The 14,755-nt window shown below is 53.3% G+C and overlaps 1 protein-coding gene across 5 annotated transcripts in view; it reads right to left on the bottom strand.

Moving 5' to 3' along the window:
* Positions 1-14,755, bottom strand: part of FGFR2 (fibroblast growth factor receptor 2) — a 103,967-nt gene that overhangs the window by 75,960 nt on the left and 13,252 nt on the right. For 3 of the 5 annotated variants that reach the window (XM_066240419.1, XM_066240418.1, XM_066240420.1), the window contains exons 3-4: positions 1,825-2,091; positions 897-974 (exon numbers count right to left, since the gene is read on the bottom strand). The exons of the other annotated variants lie outside the window; for them this stretch is intronic. In XM_066240419.1, coding sequence (XP_066096516.1) covers positions 897-974; positions 1,825-2,091 — 345 coding nt within the window. The remainder of the gene's footprint in view (positions 1-896; positions 975-1,824; positions 2,092-14,755) is intronic. 5 annotated transcript variants of the gene reach the window in all.

Consider the following 14,755-nt stretch of genomic DNA (forward strand, 5'->3'; position numbering starts at 1 on the left):
TCTGAGCACTGCACATATACAAACTCAAATAATCCTCATTACAACCTTGTCAGGAGTTATATTACTCCCATTTTACAGCTGAAGAAACTGAGGCACAAGGCACAGAAAGTAAATTACTTGCCCAAGGTTACCCAACGCAGAAGGGGTGGTGCAGGATTTGAACCCAGGCTGCCCAGCTCCGAGCAGCCACATTCTCACTCACCAAGCAGAGGCCTCCTAAGTGCCCATGCTTGGTATTAACTGTCTTTAAATAGGCCAACAGCACTCACTGGCCCCCTTTTCTATCTGCAGAGTAAGGGGCACTTTCCTTATCTCTGCTCAGCATGCAGGAAAGAATACTTTAAAAGCCATGGTTTCCCGACCTCGGCACCCCCCAGGTCATTCTCGGTTACGGGGCCAGTCCTGTACATTGTAGGATGTTTCAGCAACACCTCTGGCCTCTACCCACAAGATGCCGTCAACATCTCCCACCACTGTTATGACAACCAAATATGTCCCAGTGTCCCCCAGGGGAGGGGAAGAAGAAGAAGCCCTCCCCACACCCAGAGCAGAACCACTCGGGTAATCCAAGCACCATCAATAGCTATAAAGAAAACCAGGGTGTTATGTGGTCCTACTACGTCCCCACACAGTGAGACACACACCAAAGGAAATGAGAAGACAAGGAAAGAAAAGTCCTAACTACTGACACAGTAAGAAAGGACAAACAGTAGAGAAGGGTGTTCAGTAGCACTGGTTTATTCTCAGATCAGAAAGTCAGGAAAAGCGGACACAGTGGAGAGAGGGGAGGGTCACGGGCATGGCGTCGCGAAGAGTCGACAGGAAGACAGGTCAGAGTCAGCACTTCCCACCAGGCTCTCCTCTCTCAGGGACCTTCGGGGACGGCCGTTACTTACTCTTGTTGTTACTGTTCTCACTGACAAAATCCTCAAAGCCATCTGTGTCGTCCTCATCGTCTCCGGATGAGATGGCATCTGTGTGCAAGCAAAAGAACAGACCCATGGTTGTTTCTTTGCCAAGCAAAAGGCCGCCATCACCTACTACAACAGAGCCCTTCGGGAGAGGGATGTCAACAGCCCAGGAACCCACGCAGTAAGTCTGAGACTGTGTTCCGTTAAGACGGTCTCAGTGGCTTCCATTTTCCCTCCATGGTGACAGTTGGTCTCTATTATGAGTCTCAATGTTTTTCTGCTTTCACACTATTCAAACACTCTATAAAACTGGATAAACGGTCCCCAACAAATTTACTGATTGCACACTAGCCAATGATTCTTTCCAGCAAAATGTTTCAGCGCCCAGGGTCTCCTTCACAATTGGAATTGGTCCCTAGAAAAACTCGGCCCCCTGTGTGGCCTTCCAACCGTTTACTAACATTCTAAAAACAAAACTTTAAACTCGGCCACCAAGAAGGGGGCCGGTGCAGCCCCCCCACTTACTGCATGGAAGAATAATCCGGGAGAGAAACTCAAATTTTAATAAAAGGAATCGGGAATGTTCAGCATCCAAACTTCAATCTTCCATTCTAAATACCGAGGATGCCGGTGGTATAAGGGGGGGTGGGGAGGCGAGATGTGCTTTTACTTATAAAAAAGTGTGCTGTCTTAAAAGAAAAATGGTACTTTGCACATGAGAATCCTTTTTAATTTTTAACGGCCAGCCTCTCTGATAACACCAGGTCCCGAGGAAGAACTTCAAAAGCGGTCATAGCAAACCATGAAGCTCTGTGCCTGGCACCCACAAGCAGACCCCACTTGCCCAGTAAAATGTTACCCAGAAATTGGCTACAGAGGAAAGAGTGGATGGAGGGACCGCAGGCCAACTCACCTGTGACATTCACCATGAAGTAGACAGTCTCACTGTCTACCGTCCTAGCAGCAGTACAAGCATAAAGGCCGGAGTCTCTAGGCGTGGCGCCTTTTATCTGCAAGTACTCCCCCATAAGCACTGTCCTATTGCTGGGCCCCAAGTGTACCCCATCCTTAGTCCAACTGATCGTGGCGGCATCTCTCAACCGGCAGCGCAACTCTAGCGACTCCCCGGGCGCGGCCACGTACACTTCTGGTTGGGAGATTTGGTATTTGGTTGGTGGCTCTGCAGAGAAGGTGGGGGAGAGAGGAGATGGAGGCAGAGGGGGAGGAGGAGGAGAGAACGTGCAACAAAGGTCAGTGGAGGCCCCTGTGTTCCCAGGAGAGCAGTTCTTGCTTTGCCACTGGCCCCAGCAGGCTGGCCTCTCCCCGCCACCCAGGAAGCCAGGACGCTGCCCTCGGGCACAGAGCGGGGCACTGAAGCAGGAGCCAGAGGATGCACGGAGCAGGAGCTGCCCACTTCTGTCACCACACACCGCAGGGCTTTACCCCTCGACCCCGAACCCGGCAGGGGAAGATACCGACCAACAAAACTTCTCAGTTGATGCTTAATATAATCACGGAGAAATTCCATTAGTGTGGCTATTTTTTTTTTATGTGTAAGGAATGTGTGTTTTACAAACTTTTTCATTCAACACGACTGCATGGCTATGTGTCCACACATATGCACACGCGCGCGCACGCACACACACACTTATTTATTGTGCTAGACTCTGCCTGTTGTCACCAAGCCAAGCTTCTTAAAATGCCTCAAACTCAAGGGAAACCAATGGGCCCTTCCACAAAGCTGCCATCTGAGCGTTCACGGGCTCCCGAAGTCACATCAGAACTTTGCTGGACTGAAGACTGAATTCTGTGCTGGGTGAGCTGGGACAAACTGTTTTTATTAACAAGCCTAGCGCCCTTAACACCAAAACCAAAAAGTAAAACGCCTACCAGACAGCTGAGAGGAGGTCTCTGTAGTACTTAAACCGACCCTGATACAAAGCTGCTAAACCTTACTTGTCCAACGCTCCAAGTTAAAATCGGGGTCCCTGGCCTGACCTGTGGTGGTGCAGTGGATAAAGTGTCAACCTGGAAGCGCTGAGGTTGCCGGTTCAAAAACCCTGGGCTTGCCTGGTCAAGGCACATATGGGAATTGATGCTTCCTGCTCCCCGCCCCCACCCCCATCTCTCTCTCTCCTCTCTAAAATGAATAAATAAAATCTGTAAAAAAATAAATAAATAAATAAAATTGGGGTCCCTGCCTGCCCACCTCCACCGCACATCCTGCGGGCCAGCCTCCCGAGGCCTCTGCCTTCGTCTCCTTAGGCCCGCTTCCTCCTTCTAAACCCAACGCAGACTTCAAGGCCCAAATCCCACTGTCCCTCCTGGGTGATGCTTTCTATCCGTCACCCGCCTCAGAGTGCAGTGGTCCCCTCTCCTCCTCCTATGTCTGCCCACTACACCAACTCCTGGGGACATTACACCAGCTCCTGGGGACATGCCACCTTCCTGTTGAATGTGTCCTGTCTCCTGAGAAGACAGCAAGATCCTAGAGCTAGGGCTCAGGTCTCGGGGCTATTTGTACGTCCATCCCCTCCCCCAGGGCCATACATGGAAGGTAGCCCATGATGAACATAACCATGGTCCCCAAATATGCAGCGCAGGATGGGACCATGCAACCTCTGTGAGCAGAACAAGCAACCGTGATCCTTTAAGGGGAACGGCCAGAGCCGCTGATTGGGACCCACAGGAGTCCATGAGTCAATCGGCTTTCATTACTTCCAGCGGGAATCGTGAGTGGTACCCAGAGTCCCAGGCCCCGGAGAGCATAGGCTTCACAGCGCTGGGGTGGCTCCAAATCTGGGCAACGTCACAACTGTTCTGTCCTTTGTGTGTGGTTGGCACAAATCTCCCACATAAGATCGGAATAAATTCGCTTCACGTTTCAGCCCCACTGTGGAGGGAACAGCAAAGGCCACATATACCAGGTTCTAGAAATCCTGCTGACCGCCGCCATCCACAGCCAACATGGGAAGGCGAGGGCTCCCAAGGGGACACTCCAAAGGCACACAGCCCAAGAAGGGCCCAGGTACTGAACAGGACATGAGCATAAAGAAATAACCCCAGTAAAAAAAAATAAACAAAACAAAAAACAAGTCAAACTGAACATGGACAAACACACCTCAGAACTAGGGCCTGAAAGCCCAGTGGACCAGCTGGTTAAGTTTCAAGTTTGCTTTTCCCCTTCAAAAACGATTTATTGAACACCTACTACGGGCCGCCCTGCATTCTGGGTGTTCAGGCAAGAACAAGAAGCAAAAACAGCCCCTGCAGTTTAAGTTGTAGGGCCTTCATTTCAGTGGGGGTGACAGGCAATAAATAATCTACAAAAAAAACCCAAACAACAACAAAGTATGTGAGCTGGTCTTAAGAAGGCCACAGCAAGACAGGGGCACCTACAGACTCAGAGGGTGAGGAGCAGCCATGGGCCAACTTCGGCCTGGGCCAACCCCAGCCACGTGGACCTGTTTTTTGTAAACAAAGTGTGACTGGCACACAGCCAGGCTCATTGTTTGCATAATGAAAATTGTTTGTTGTCACTGAGCGGGGCTCTTGTCCTTACAAGAGACCCTAAAATAATTACAGCCTTGTCCTTGACAGAAAGTTTGCCAACTTCTGCCCAGGATGGTCAGGGTCGGCTTCTCTACAGTGAGGGGCAAAGCGATGCTCTCGGGAACTCAGCTGGAAGGCCCTCGGGCCACACCTCCTGAAGCCACTTCGGTCCCTACGCAATTGAATTGAGTGACTAACAAGATATATTTTGAACTTTGGATTCTGAGCAGAAAAGGGAGAGGGAGAGAAAAACGGGACAGAGGGCAGCGGATGGAAGAGAAGGAGGAAAAAAAGAATTCAGTTTGACCCCACTTCCTGGGCCATCTCTCAGCATCCTAGAATCACAGATTCATACAACATTAGAACTGACAGGGCCCCGAAGGCCACCTGGTCTGGCTCTTTTTGCAGCTGGTTTAAGCAAAGATCAGATGTCATTGGGTCCCCCATTTCCAACAACTAATTACTGAAACAACAGCCACAATGTTAGAGTCAATTTACGATAATTAGCCCGGGTCATAAAACAATATTTATTGGGGCTATGTGATGTGATCAGCAAGCCTCCAAGAATGTTATGGAATACTGGTCATCAAGAGATGACTGACCAGGAAGCAACGCTTCCCTCCCTCCCTTCCAGGAGAGACCGGGCCCGGGCGGCCACCTGGCTCTGTCCTGGCCTTCGGATAAGGTGAAGCCATGTCCTTATGTCATGGATGCGGTGGAATGCTCTAAGACTGTTGAAAAAAATAAAAGAGAAGGAAGACACTCGCAATTATGATGCAGAGAAATCTCTCCCAACAAAGGTGGAGCTGTGACTTCTCCCTTTTTTAAAGAAAGGTGTTGTTCCGAGAATCTTTTCCTTCACCTGCAACAAGTAAACCGCCAAGCCTTGCTGAAACCAGTGTGTCTGAGATGCTGCTGGACTGGTGTCGCCAACAAGACACCACCCCCTGCGGGTTGGAGGAGGGGGAGCACAGTACTGTGATATCTCAAGGGCAGGCAACCGATAGGAACCTGATCTTCCAAACTACAACTCGTTGGGCCCATGACAGTTACTATCACTGTCATTCTTCCAGGCTGAAGACATTCACCATGACCTTGAGCACCACTCTTTTCAGAGGATCAGAAGGTCTTTGGATTCGGACCTCTACAGATCCACCAGGTTCTAGAAATCCTGCTGACTGCCGCCATCCACAGCCAACATGGAAGGCCAGGGCTTCCAAGTGGACACTTCCAAAGGCACACAGCCCAAGAAGGGCCCCAAGAAGGACCCAGGTATTGAACAGGACATGAGCATCCCAGTGCCCGGTAAGCTGACTTTGATGTACTAAAGGTGGCTTTTATTTCCAGTAGAATCAGGTCAACACTGTTGCCCAGTTTTCCAATTAGACGATGTTCACCCACAAAACTGAGCTATCCACCTTCAAAGTCTCAAACCAGCAACTGCTGCCGTGGTTAAGTTCAGAGAGTGTACGCCCTTCTCTCGCCTGAGTGATCATTTCACAAAAGGCTCATCGGGGGTCAGTGTCCTTGGTGAAACCCCGGCAGAACCCAGAAACATCCCTGGGTCTCTCAGGAGGACTCTGAGGGCACCTTGCTGGGGGGGGGGGGGCAAGTGGGCCACTGAAAGCAATTGAAAGGGGGGGGCGTTAAAGAGAAACAATACCAAGAAGAGAAGGAAGAGCAGAGTCAGGAAGAGTGTGTGGGACATATAGGGGGAGGGGCAGAACGTCACCCAGTTTCCAGGTTCCCACATCCAAGATGACTCAGGCCAAGGTGCCAGGAACACTGCACAGTAGCCTGGAACTCAGACAGCGCAGGGGAGGCCATTTTGCCCTTTCCCCTCCAGGCTTCTCTTCTGTGCCTGACCCCTTGCGAGGAGTCTCCCTGCCTGCTCCCTGCACGGGCAGCAGTATTTAACCCCCATAGGTCTGTGGGGCGCCGGGACAACCTCCCTAACTTTGAGGGCCTCCCGCCGACACAGGCCGGGCCTCTCCACGACTCTGCCAAGGCGTACACCTGGCTCTGTCACAGCCGACAGCCGACACAGAGCAAAGCACCCCCTGAACGATGTTAAACGATACCTTTTTACAGAGATATGAACAGTCCCTGGGTTTCTCTGTCCTGGTGCCGTGTCCTGCTTTCCACCATTCTGAAGCATGGAGCAGAGAGAGGCCCTGAAGCGCACCTTCTGACAACTCCCTGGGCCCTTCTTGCCAAAACACAATGAGGGAAGAAGTTTCCAGAAGCCACTTTGCTACACAGCAACTGCTCTTTCAGAGGCTTCCACAACACAGGTATAAATTGAAATTTGAAAGGAAGCGAGGACACAGAAAAACACACACAGGCGTGTTGGACATTTGCCGTCTCTCCGTTCCCTAAAACTGCTGGACAAACAAGGCCGAGCATTGACCTTCTGGGAGGGCTCAGTGCACTGTCTCGTCTCGCTACCGCCGGCCGGGGAGGAGCACAGCTGCCCATTCGAACTTGGTCCCCGGGGGTTCCAAGCACGTGATGGGAGCCAGCAGCACGGACTCACTCACGGCTTCTCTTCAATAAACCGACTACTCTGATATTTACACACGGCAGACAGGGAAGGGCGCTTTCATAGCTGGTCTAAAATGACAGGTCTGAGTCACCTGCACATTCTGTGTGTAATTCCTGCCCCGAGCTGGGTCCCCTGCCCTCCCTGGACACTCCTCCGGCCGTCACTCCTGGGAGGCGAACGGGATTCAGAACCGAGGGGCCTCCGACGGGAAAGAGGAGGGACCCAAGGCCGGGGCTACTTTCCAAGTCCTTTAGCAGATCAAGGTAGAAGAGGTCACCGCCATGCGTCTTGGCGTGACGTCACAGCGACGTCACTAGCCCCACGCCGCGTGCGTGAAGTTGCCTCTCGGTGACTACCCGCAGGGAAACCAGTTCTCGCTGTGTGTGGGCGCAGAGCCCTGACGGGAACGCGTGTGAGATCCGGAGAAGGCTGCGGTTTGTGGGACCTCGCCGCACACGTCCAGCCGAATACCTCGCCACTGTCATCCCGAGACAGCGGGCGGGGCGGGGGTGGGGGGTTGGCACCGCGAGCTATTTCAGGTAACACCTGGTGCTGCCAAACCAGCGATAGCAGTGCTTCAGACTGTCACTTTTTATAATGTTTGCCTATAAACTTTTCCCGTGTGGTTTTTGAAATGGCGCCCAAATGCAAACAGAGAACAGATGGGAAACTCGCGTCCTGCCCTGGCCAATCGTTTCGTGGGGAGCAGACGACAGATTTAAACTGTTAAGGAAGAAAAAGGCGGTCTGTGCCAAGGGGACAACTCACGTATCACGTTTCACAAATTAAGCCTTTTCTGGGGCTTCCTCTGGACGGTGTCTTTTCAAATGTCAAGATTAATCTCTGCTAAGAAATGGGAACCCCCACCCCCCGGATTCAAGGACACAGTGGGTCACCCCTGGAACGTGTCCCTCTGAGGCTTTCCCCTCCCAGAAAGTCAGGGGTGCTCAAGCCCTCAACTCCTTCCAGCAGAAAGGGGAAGAAAGGGAGAAAGAGAGAGAAACCCAGAAATGGATTACTCTGGGAGGGAGGGAGGGGAGAGGAGAAGGGGAAGGGAGGGGAGGGGAGAGGAGGGGAGAGGAGGAGCGGGAGAAACACCAGGCAGGTGTGTGACTGCAGCAGAGGCCCGTCCAGTTAGGAGGTGTGGGCTGCAGGGACAAGCCTGTACCTCTTGGCATAGCTCGGGGCTCCCACGGGAACTCTAATTGAACATTTGGGGCAAGAGCAGTAAGACAGCCCCATTTCCTGGTGCCTCCCTGATACTCTGCCACCTGGGACAAGAGAAATAAACATCGCGGCCATGGGACTGCCAAGGTCTTGACAGAAGAAACACAGAGTGAAGCTGCAAATGTCACCGCAATGTCACAGTACACGAAACCCATGGCAAGTAAGTGGCAGCTGATCCTATCTGTTCCGGTAAACCTGAACTCACCCTTCTGGTGGCCTGTAGGGGCCAGGCCACAGTCCTGGTAAGAACTTTCAATGGGCCAACAGCCAACTTCTCTCCACGGGAAGAGAATACAGAACCCTCATGGACCCAGCACGCCTGGAGCCATTTTTCACAAGCTTGAATCAAGGGAGCCTGGACAGACAGACAGACACCTGGCATTACAGCAGCTTGTCAATGTTTTACAGGGTCAGAGCTTTGGGAGAGAGGAACCCCCACTTTTCACTGCCACAGTTTCAGCCTAGTTGGCATCAAAACTTACCAGCAGAAAGAGACAAAGGTACTGAGGTCCCCGCCATCGAGTCAGAAAGGACCACCCTGGCATGCCGTGCCCGCTAGCCCGGGGGCTCTGCAGACACACGGACAAGGAAGGTGGCCACTGTCTCAGCTCAGACATCCTCAAAGCTTCCCCTTTACAAGAACAGACGTGCAGAAGAAAACAGCCCTGACATCAAACGGCAGCCTTATAAGGCTTAGGTACTACTTGTTCTTAAAGGGGGAGGCGGGGGGGGGGCAGTACTCTGCACAATATAAAAGATGAAAGGTCTCTACCTCAAGAAATCCTGCCAGTATCAGGCTGGGAGACAAAAAAAGAAGAAGTCTGAGCAATGAAATGCACATCGGTGAAGGGGCTGAACCGCGGCCTGCTCCTCCCAACCCCACCGTCAGGATGTCTTGCGGACAGACGTCAGGACTTAAGAACTCTCCCTGTCAGGATCACGGGGCCGTAACCACCGCTAATAGCTACCTCTGCCACAGTAGCCTGACTGTTCCAGAAACTGGAGCCTGGCTCGCATTCCTGATGATCAGATGGAATAATGGCTAATGTTTCCAATATGGTAACCATTACAAATTACATATTTAGGCACACCCCTCATATAATTTCGGTCTGTCTTTGAGAAGCATGGTGAGCAGCTAGCTCTTCAAGTCTGAAAGGAGACAATAAAAATGTAAGAACAGTGTGGTGTTGCAGAGCACGCTCCTCGAAGAGGGGCCCCCACCCTGTTTTGCCAGCTCCCCTCTCCTTTTGATTCTGACATTTTAGGATGTTAGTTATTGTTCTCCAAAAGGGAGAGAGGGAAACAGAGAGAGAACAGAAAGGCTGGTTTTCTCCCTGGTCACAATCCTTGCATCAGATTCTCATATTCACCAGAGCACAATTCCCACCGGACCACTAGGATGCAGGTAGTGAACCAGTGCCGTCTGCCTAAAACTAGATATCCATCGCTTTGCCGGAGCAAGAACTTCACACTTGAGCCCTCTGTTTGCAAAGCATGTCCCCAAGAGACAGGCCATGAGATGACCCAGTGCCCAAGACACAGAACCTGGTACTCCAAAGTTATGTCAAAGGGGCCCATACCCACCCTCACCCCCACCACACCCCACCCCCAGTCCAGTGCACAATGAGGAGCCCACGTGCTTGGCTGCCTGCTGATCCACGCCCGAGCCGCCTGCCTCCTAGAAACACGCCCGCCAGACATGGCAGAGGAAGCTGGCACTTCTCGGCCTCTTCAGGGCATCCTAGGTCACCCCGTTCTAGGGAACAGCCCATCGTCCAAGAGCTGGCCATGCAGACCTCCACAGGCCACTGGGAATCTCTTTCTCGGTGGGGAGATTCTATACCCCAGTGTCACCCCAAGCAGGAGAGGACTTTGGGGACAGGGAGTGGGCCTCCCAAGTTGTTGAAGGGATGAACAGGACTTGCCTGGCCTTTAGTAACACAATCTTTAAGGTCAAGGGTGGCCTTCCAGAGGTATCCAGTGTAAAAGGAACATAGATCAGACCGGATCTGAAAAACCTAACCCTCATCCTCAAAAACACCCCCCGTCCCTGATGACATCTCTCTTCACTGCACAGGCTGTGGTCACCACCTCTCTAATCACAAGCTCCTCCGGGTCCAACAGCTGTTCCCTGAGCCCTCCACGGAGACGGGAGCATCAGGGCCCGTCTCATTTTGGTCCCCTCCCTGCTGGCTCTTCAGAAAAGGCAAGGCCAGGCTGGGAAGTTACAGGATAGGCTCAGAACAGACCTGAGTCCCAAAGGGGCCACTGACAAATTGTGTGACCTGGGACAGGTCTTCTCATCAGGTCACGTTTCTTCACCTGCAAACCAGGAACAATAAGAAACGAGATCGTGCTCAGAAAGCACCCACGTGGCACACGCATCAGGCACCAGGAAGCTGAAACTGTCAGTCCCTGGTGACACGGACTCAGCTCGGAAGGCAGAAAAGCCACCTAGCCAGCTCTCCTCTACACGGGAAGGGGAAGGTGTTAGAAAGAGGAACCTTCTGCGACAGTTCTAGAGCCTCGGCATCGAATTGAGTGCTGAATTACCTAGCGTCACCCTGTTTTCTGCGTGTGCGTGCATGTACTAAGAACAGGAATGCTTCCCGGAGGTCTTCTTGCCCCTCTGGGAACCATCATACCTGTCCTGTCCCTGTGGATGTGCTCAGAACTCCACCCCAGCAACCCTGGTCCTTTCCCTACACCCTCATCTTCCCCATCGCCACAGCTCCCCACCCCCTCCACATCAATGCCACTCAAGTCGCTGCTTGCAGGTTCACATTTCTACCTGCCCAAGGGAACGTGTTACCTGAATGTCTCCAGAGAGCCTTATCCAAAACAAGCAAGTGACCTTCAACCTCCTCCTCCTCCTCCTCTGGCCTCTTGCAGGAGTCGCACATAATACCCACCCAAGGTCCCAAGTGGCTCGAAGGCCCCTCTCGCCACAGATCCCATCAGTCCCCACATCCCCGCCCCTCTCATTCTGCCTCCGAAGCAGCTTTCCAAAGAGAGCACGGGCGAGTCTACGCCACACCTCCACCATCTCTCCAAATGACCTCTGCAAGCCCCCGTCGGCCAGCCCAAGGGTCCACCATGGCCCACCAGAGTGATCTGAAAAGGGAAGGGGAGGGGGGGAGGGGAGGAAGAAGGATGGAAGGAAGGAAAAAAGGAAGGAGAGAGAAAAGAAAGGGCACGGAGCCCCCACACTCTGACAGGTAAAACCCAGGAGCACCACTGCACTAAGGCCTTGGATGCTTCTGCCCCCCCACCCCTGCCCCCCCATCACATACTGGGCTTGCCTCTACTTGCCTCTCCTGTTTGGATACTCTGCCTGGCAAGCTCCTATTCAGCCTTCAAAGCCCAGCTCAAATCTCACCTCCTCTGTGAAAGTCCCTGAGTCCCATTAAGACAGACCGCACTGCTCCCATCTTCAAGGTGCCCTGGCTCTTGCCTCTGTATCCGGTCCACGCACAGACAAACCCAGGCTCCTGCCCACGCCTACCCACCTATTCCAACTGAGAGCTTCCAGAGGGGGGACGGGGCAGCGCTCTCGGACTTTAATTTTGCGTAAAGACCATCGGCACAGTTTGTTAAAACACTGGGTCCTGGGCGCCACTTCCAAAGATTCTGGGTTGGTAGGAGGTCCGGGAATCTGGATGTCCCCCAAGTTCCCAGCTAATGCCGATGGTGCTGGTCCAAGGGCCACGTGCTGAGAAGGTCAGCTCCGGTATCCAAGGACAAGAGTCTGTGACGAGCCACATCAACCTGGGCGGTCCCTACACATCGCTGAACCTCGGGGCCAGGTTTACAGAACAGGAAAACACCGACAGGCTAGCCTACTGCCGGTCAAGGTCACCCCAAGGACAAAACCACAGGCTGCCTGGGAAGGCCTTTGCACACCCTCTACTGGGAATGGGGAGGGCACATCTGAGAGAAAGCACCGCTCACCTCAGCCGGGGCCCCTGTTAATGCTAACTGATCAGCAGACTTTTTTTCCAACCACATGGGAACTTCAATTTGCATTCCTCTGACTTTAAAACACACGGTTTTCTTTCAAATGAACAAACCTGTCACATCAAATATATGTAAGTTACCTAAGTGGAGATTTCTGGAATGTTCCCAAATAGAACTAAACATCCAAGGATCTTATGAGAGTCGTCTATTAGCAGGACCCATGTACAACACCTGTTCGATCATTTTAGTAAGAAAATAGGCCTGTGGCTTGTTCAAGTGCATTCTATTTACCCATCCAACAAATTTGAGATACATGATATCTGTGCATGGAGCATGGTAACCCCCACAGAATTCCCTTGAGAACAGGATCCCAGCAGGGCTCAGGGGTGACTTATCACAGCCCGACGGCATGCCTAGCATAACCCTGAACAACCCTAAACACCAAACCCCGGAGAGTGGGGGGCCAGGGGCCCTCACCTAGCTCCCAGGCTGCAGGACCTGGGTTATATAGCAAGTGGGGTACTCGGCCTGCTTTCTGGAGAGTGTGCCCCAAGCCGGCAGTCCGACCACATTCCAGAAGCAGGTTTTCAGAGACAGTCACCTTTGCGTACCTGGTGTTACCTGGGCCTCCCAGAGGCCGCGGCTGGGACCAGCTCGCCTCCCAGATGCTGACGCGAAGAGTCCGTAAAGGATGTGTACCTGGTGGACACATTTTCCCTATTAAGCCCCCAGAGGTCAGATTGACGTCCAAATCCTACTTGACATTTTCCCTAAGCCCAGGGAACAGGCCCCTCTCCGGTAAGAACTCTTTGAATAAATGAGTACTTTGAAAGTAGCCCCAGGGACAAAAGAAAAGGGGGGGGTAAGATCCAGTCCAGGAGGGCAAGGATGCCTCCAGCGTTTTCAACGGGGGACTGGGGGGGGGGGGCGTATTGTTCAGCAAGTTTACTTAAAGGGCTCAGCCTTTCTCCGCTCAGCAGGACCCAGCGCCAACACTCGCCTGGCCTGCAGACACGTTCCGACTGGTCCCCCCACCACCACCAGCATCCCAGCCATTTGCAAATGAAGGGACAGCAGCTGGACGCTGGGAAACAGATGGCCCTCCTCATTTGAATGGGTTAGATCTGGCAGCTCTGGCCTCTGCGAGGAGTTTGAGTTCGGGGCTGGCTGCGCGGAGCTCTGCTCGGGCCGGAGGCCCCGGGTTGCAGCCCGAGGGGTCTCTCAGCTGGAGTGACCTCTTGGAGAGTCTTCCCTGAATCGAAGTTGGGCGGGCAGAGTGGACACAGCCCCAGCTGGCTTTGCCCCGCTGGGCCCCAAGAGGCCACAGGGATCGCTTTTCTTTCTCCTGGTGAGTTGCAGAGAAAAGAAAAATTCCCCCTGGGGGGATCCTGAGCCAGAGGACCACAACCGCATTAATTCAGGAAATTCCAAGTCAAGATAGGCACCGCCAGGGTTAACCTTTCTCCCCTGCCCTAAGCCTCATATTTGCATAGAGGTAAAAGCTTCAAGAAACAAAACAAACTTTGAAGAGCCCCTCGCTGCTCTCCGCTCTCCTCAGAGCCCCTTTCAAAACCTGTCCAGTCCGAGGGGCACTGATCTAGAAGGGCTGGGGGGGGGGCTTCCTGTGGACAGGGCGAGCCTGGCCGTTCTTAAACCAAGACGGTGCCCGCCTCTCCAGGGAGAGGGGTGCCCCCAGGCAAGGCTTCCCAGAACAGACTGAATCACTGCCCAACCCAGGTCCACCTGGCTTCCCTCCCCCCACCCTGCCTTCGGGCCACCTCCCTGAGTCCTCCCCGGCCTGACTAGAAGCTGCAGGCCCAGCAAAGAGTCTGTCAAGGAGCAGGCTGGAATGGCTCATGCAAGGGCGGGCCGCCCGTGCCCACCTCCTCACCTGCCATGCCTTTAACAGTGGATACCTCTCCGTCACAAGTGACAGTGGACAGCAGAGAGGCCAGGCCCTGGGCATTTCCCAAACTGGGCACAGAGGTCAACCTAGGTGGCACGTCTCACTGGTGCAGACTAAGGCTGATGCGATGTGGTGGGTCTGCTGAAGAGTCACGGTGGGTGTGCCCACCACCTGGAACACCAGCCTCGTGGGAGCTCCCAGAGGAACAGGGCGCACAGACCCCCAGCCTGACCCGGCCTTCTCCTTCAGGCTTCTCTCAAGCCCCTCCCCTTGTTCCAGAACACTGGCTCCCCTGAGGGCCCCCCATTCCCTGCCACACACCATGCTCCACCTCCCAAGCACCTCCACCTGGGACTGCAACAGCCCTGCCGCCTGCCGTTCTGTGACCGATGCCTGTGTCCCCCCAGCCCAACAGGCCTGAGACCGCTTTCTGTCTGTCATTCATCCCCCACCCCCTAGAACCTGGCACATAGTAGGTTCTCAAAAAACTCATCTGGCGAAACAAACTCAAAGAAGCCACAGTCGTTATTCTGCGATCTCTTCTCTCTGCCAAACTATAGAAAATGGCCCCTTCTCCCCTGAGGACACCCTTCCTGGCCAAGGCTCGAGGACATGTGGGTGTCGCTGCTTCTGCCCTTTCCGTCTTGATTTTTTTTT

Source organism: Saccopteryx bilineata, chromosome 7, assembly GCF_036850765.1.
Source record: "Saccopteryx bilineata isolate mSacBil1 chromosome 7, mSacBil1_pri_phased_curated, whole genome shotgun sequence".
NCBI classification, from domain to species: domain Eukaryota; kingdom Metazoa; phylum Chordata; class Mammalia; order Chiroptera; family Emballonuridae; genus Saccopteryx; species Saccopteryx bilineata.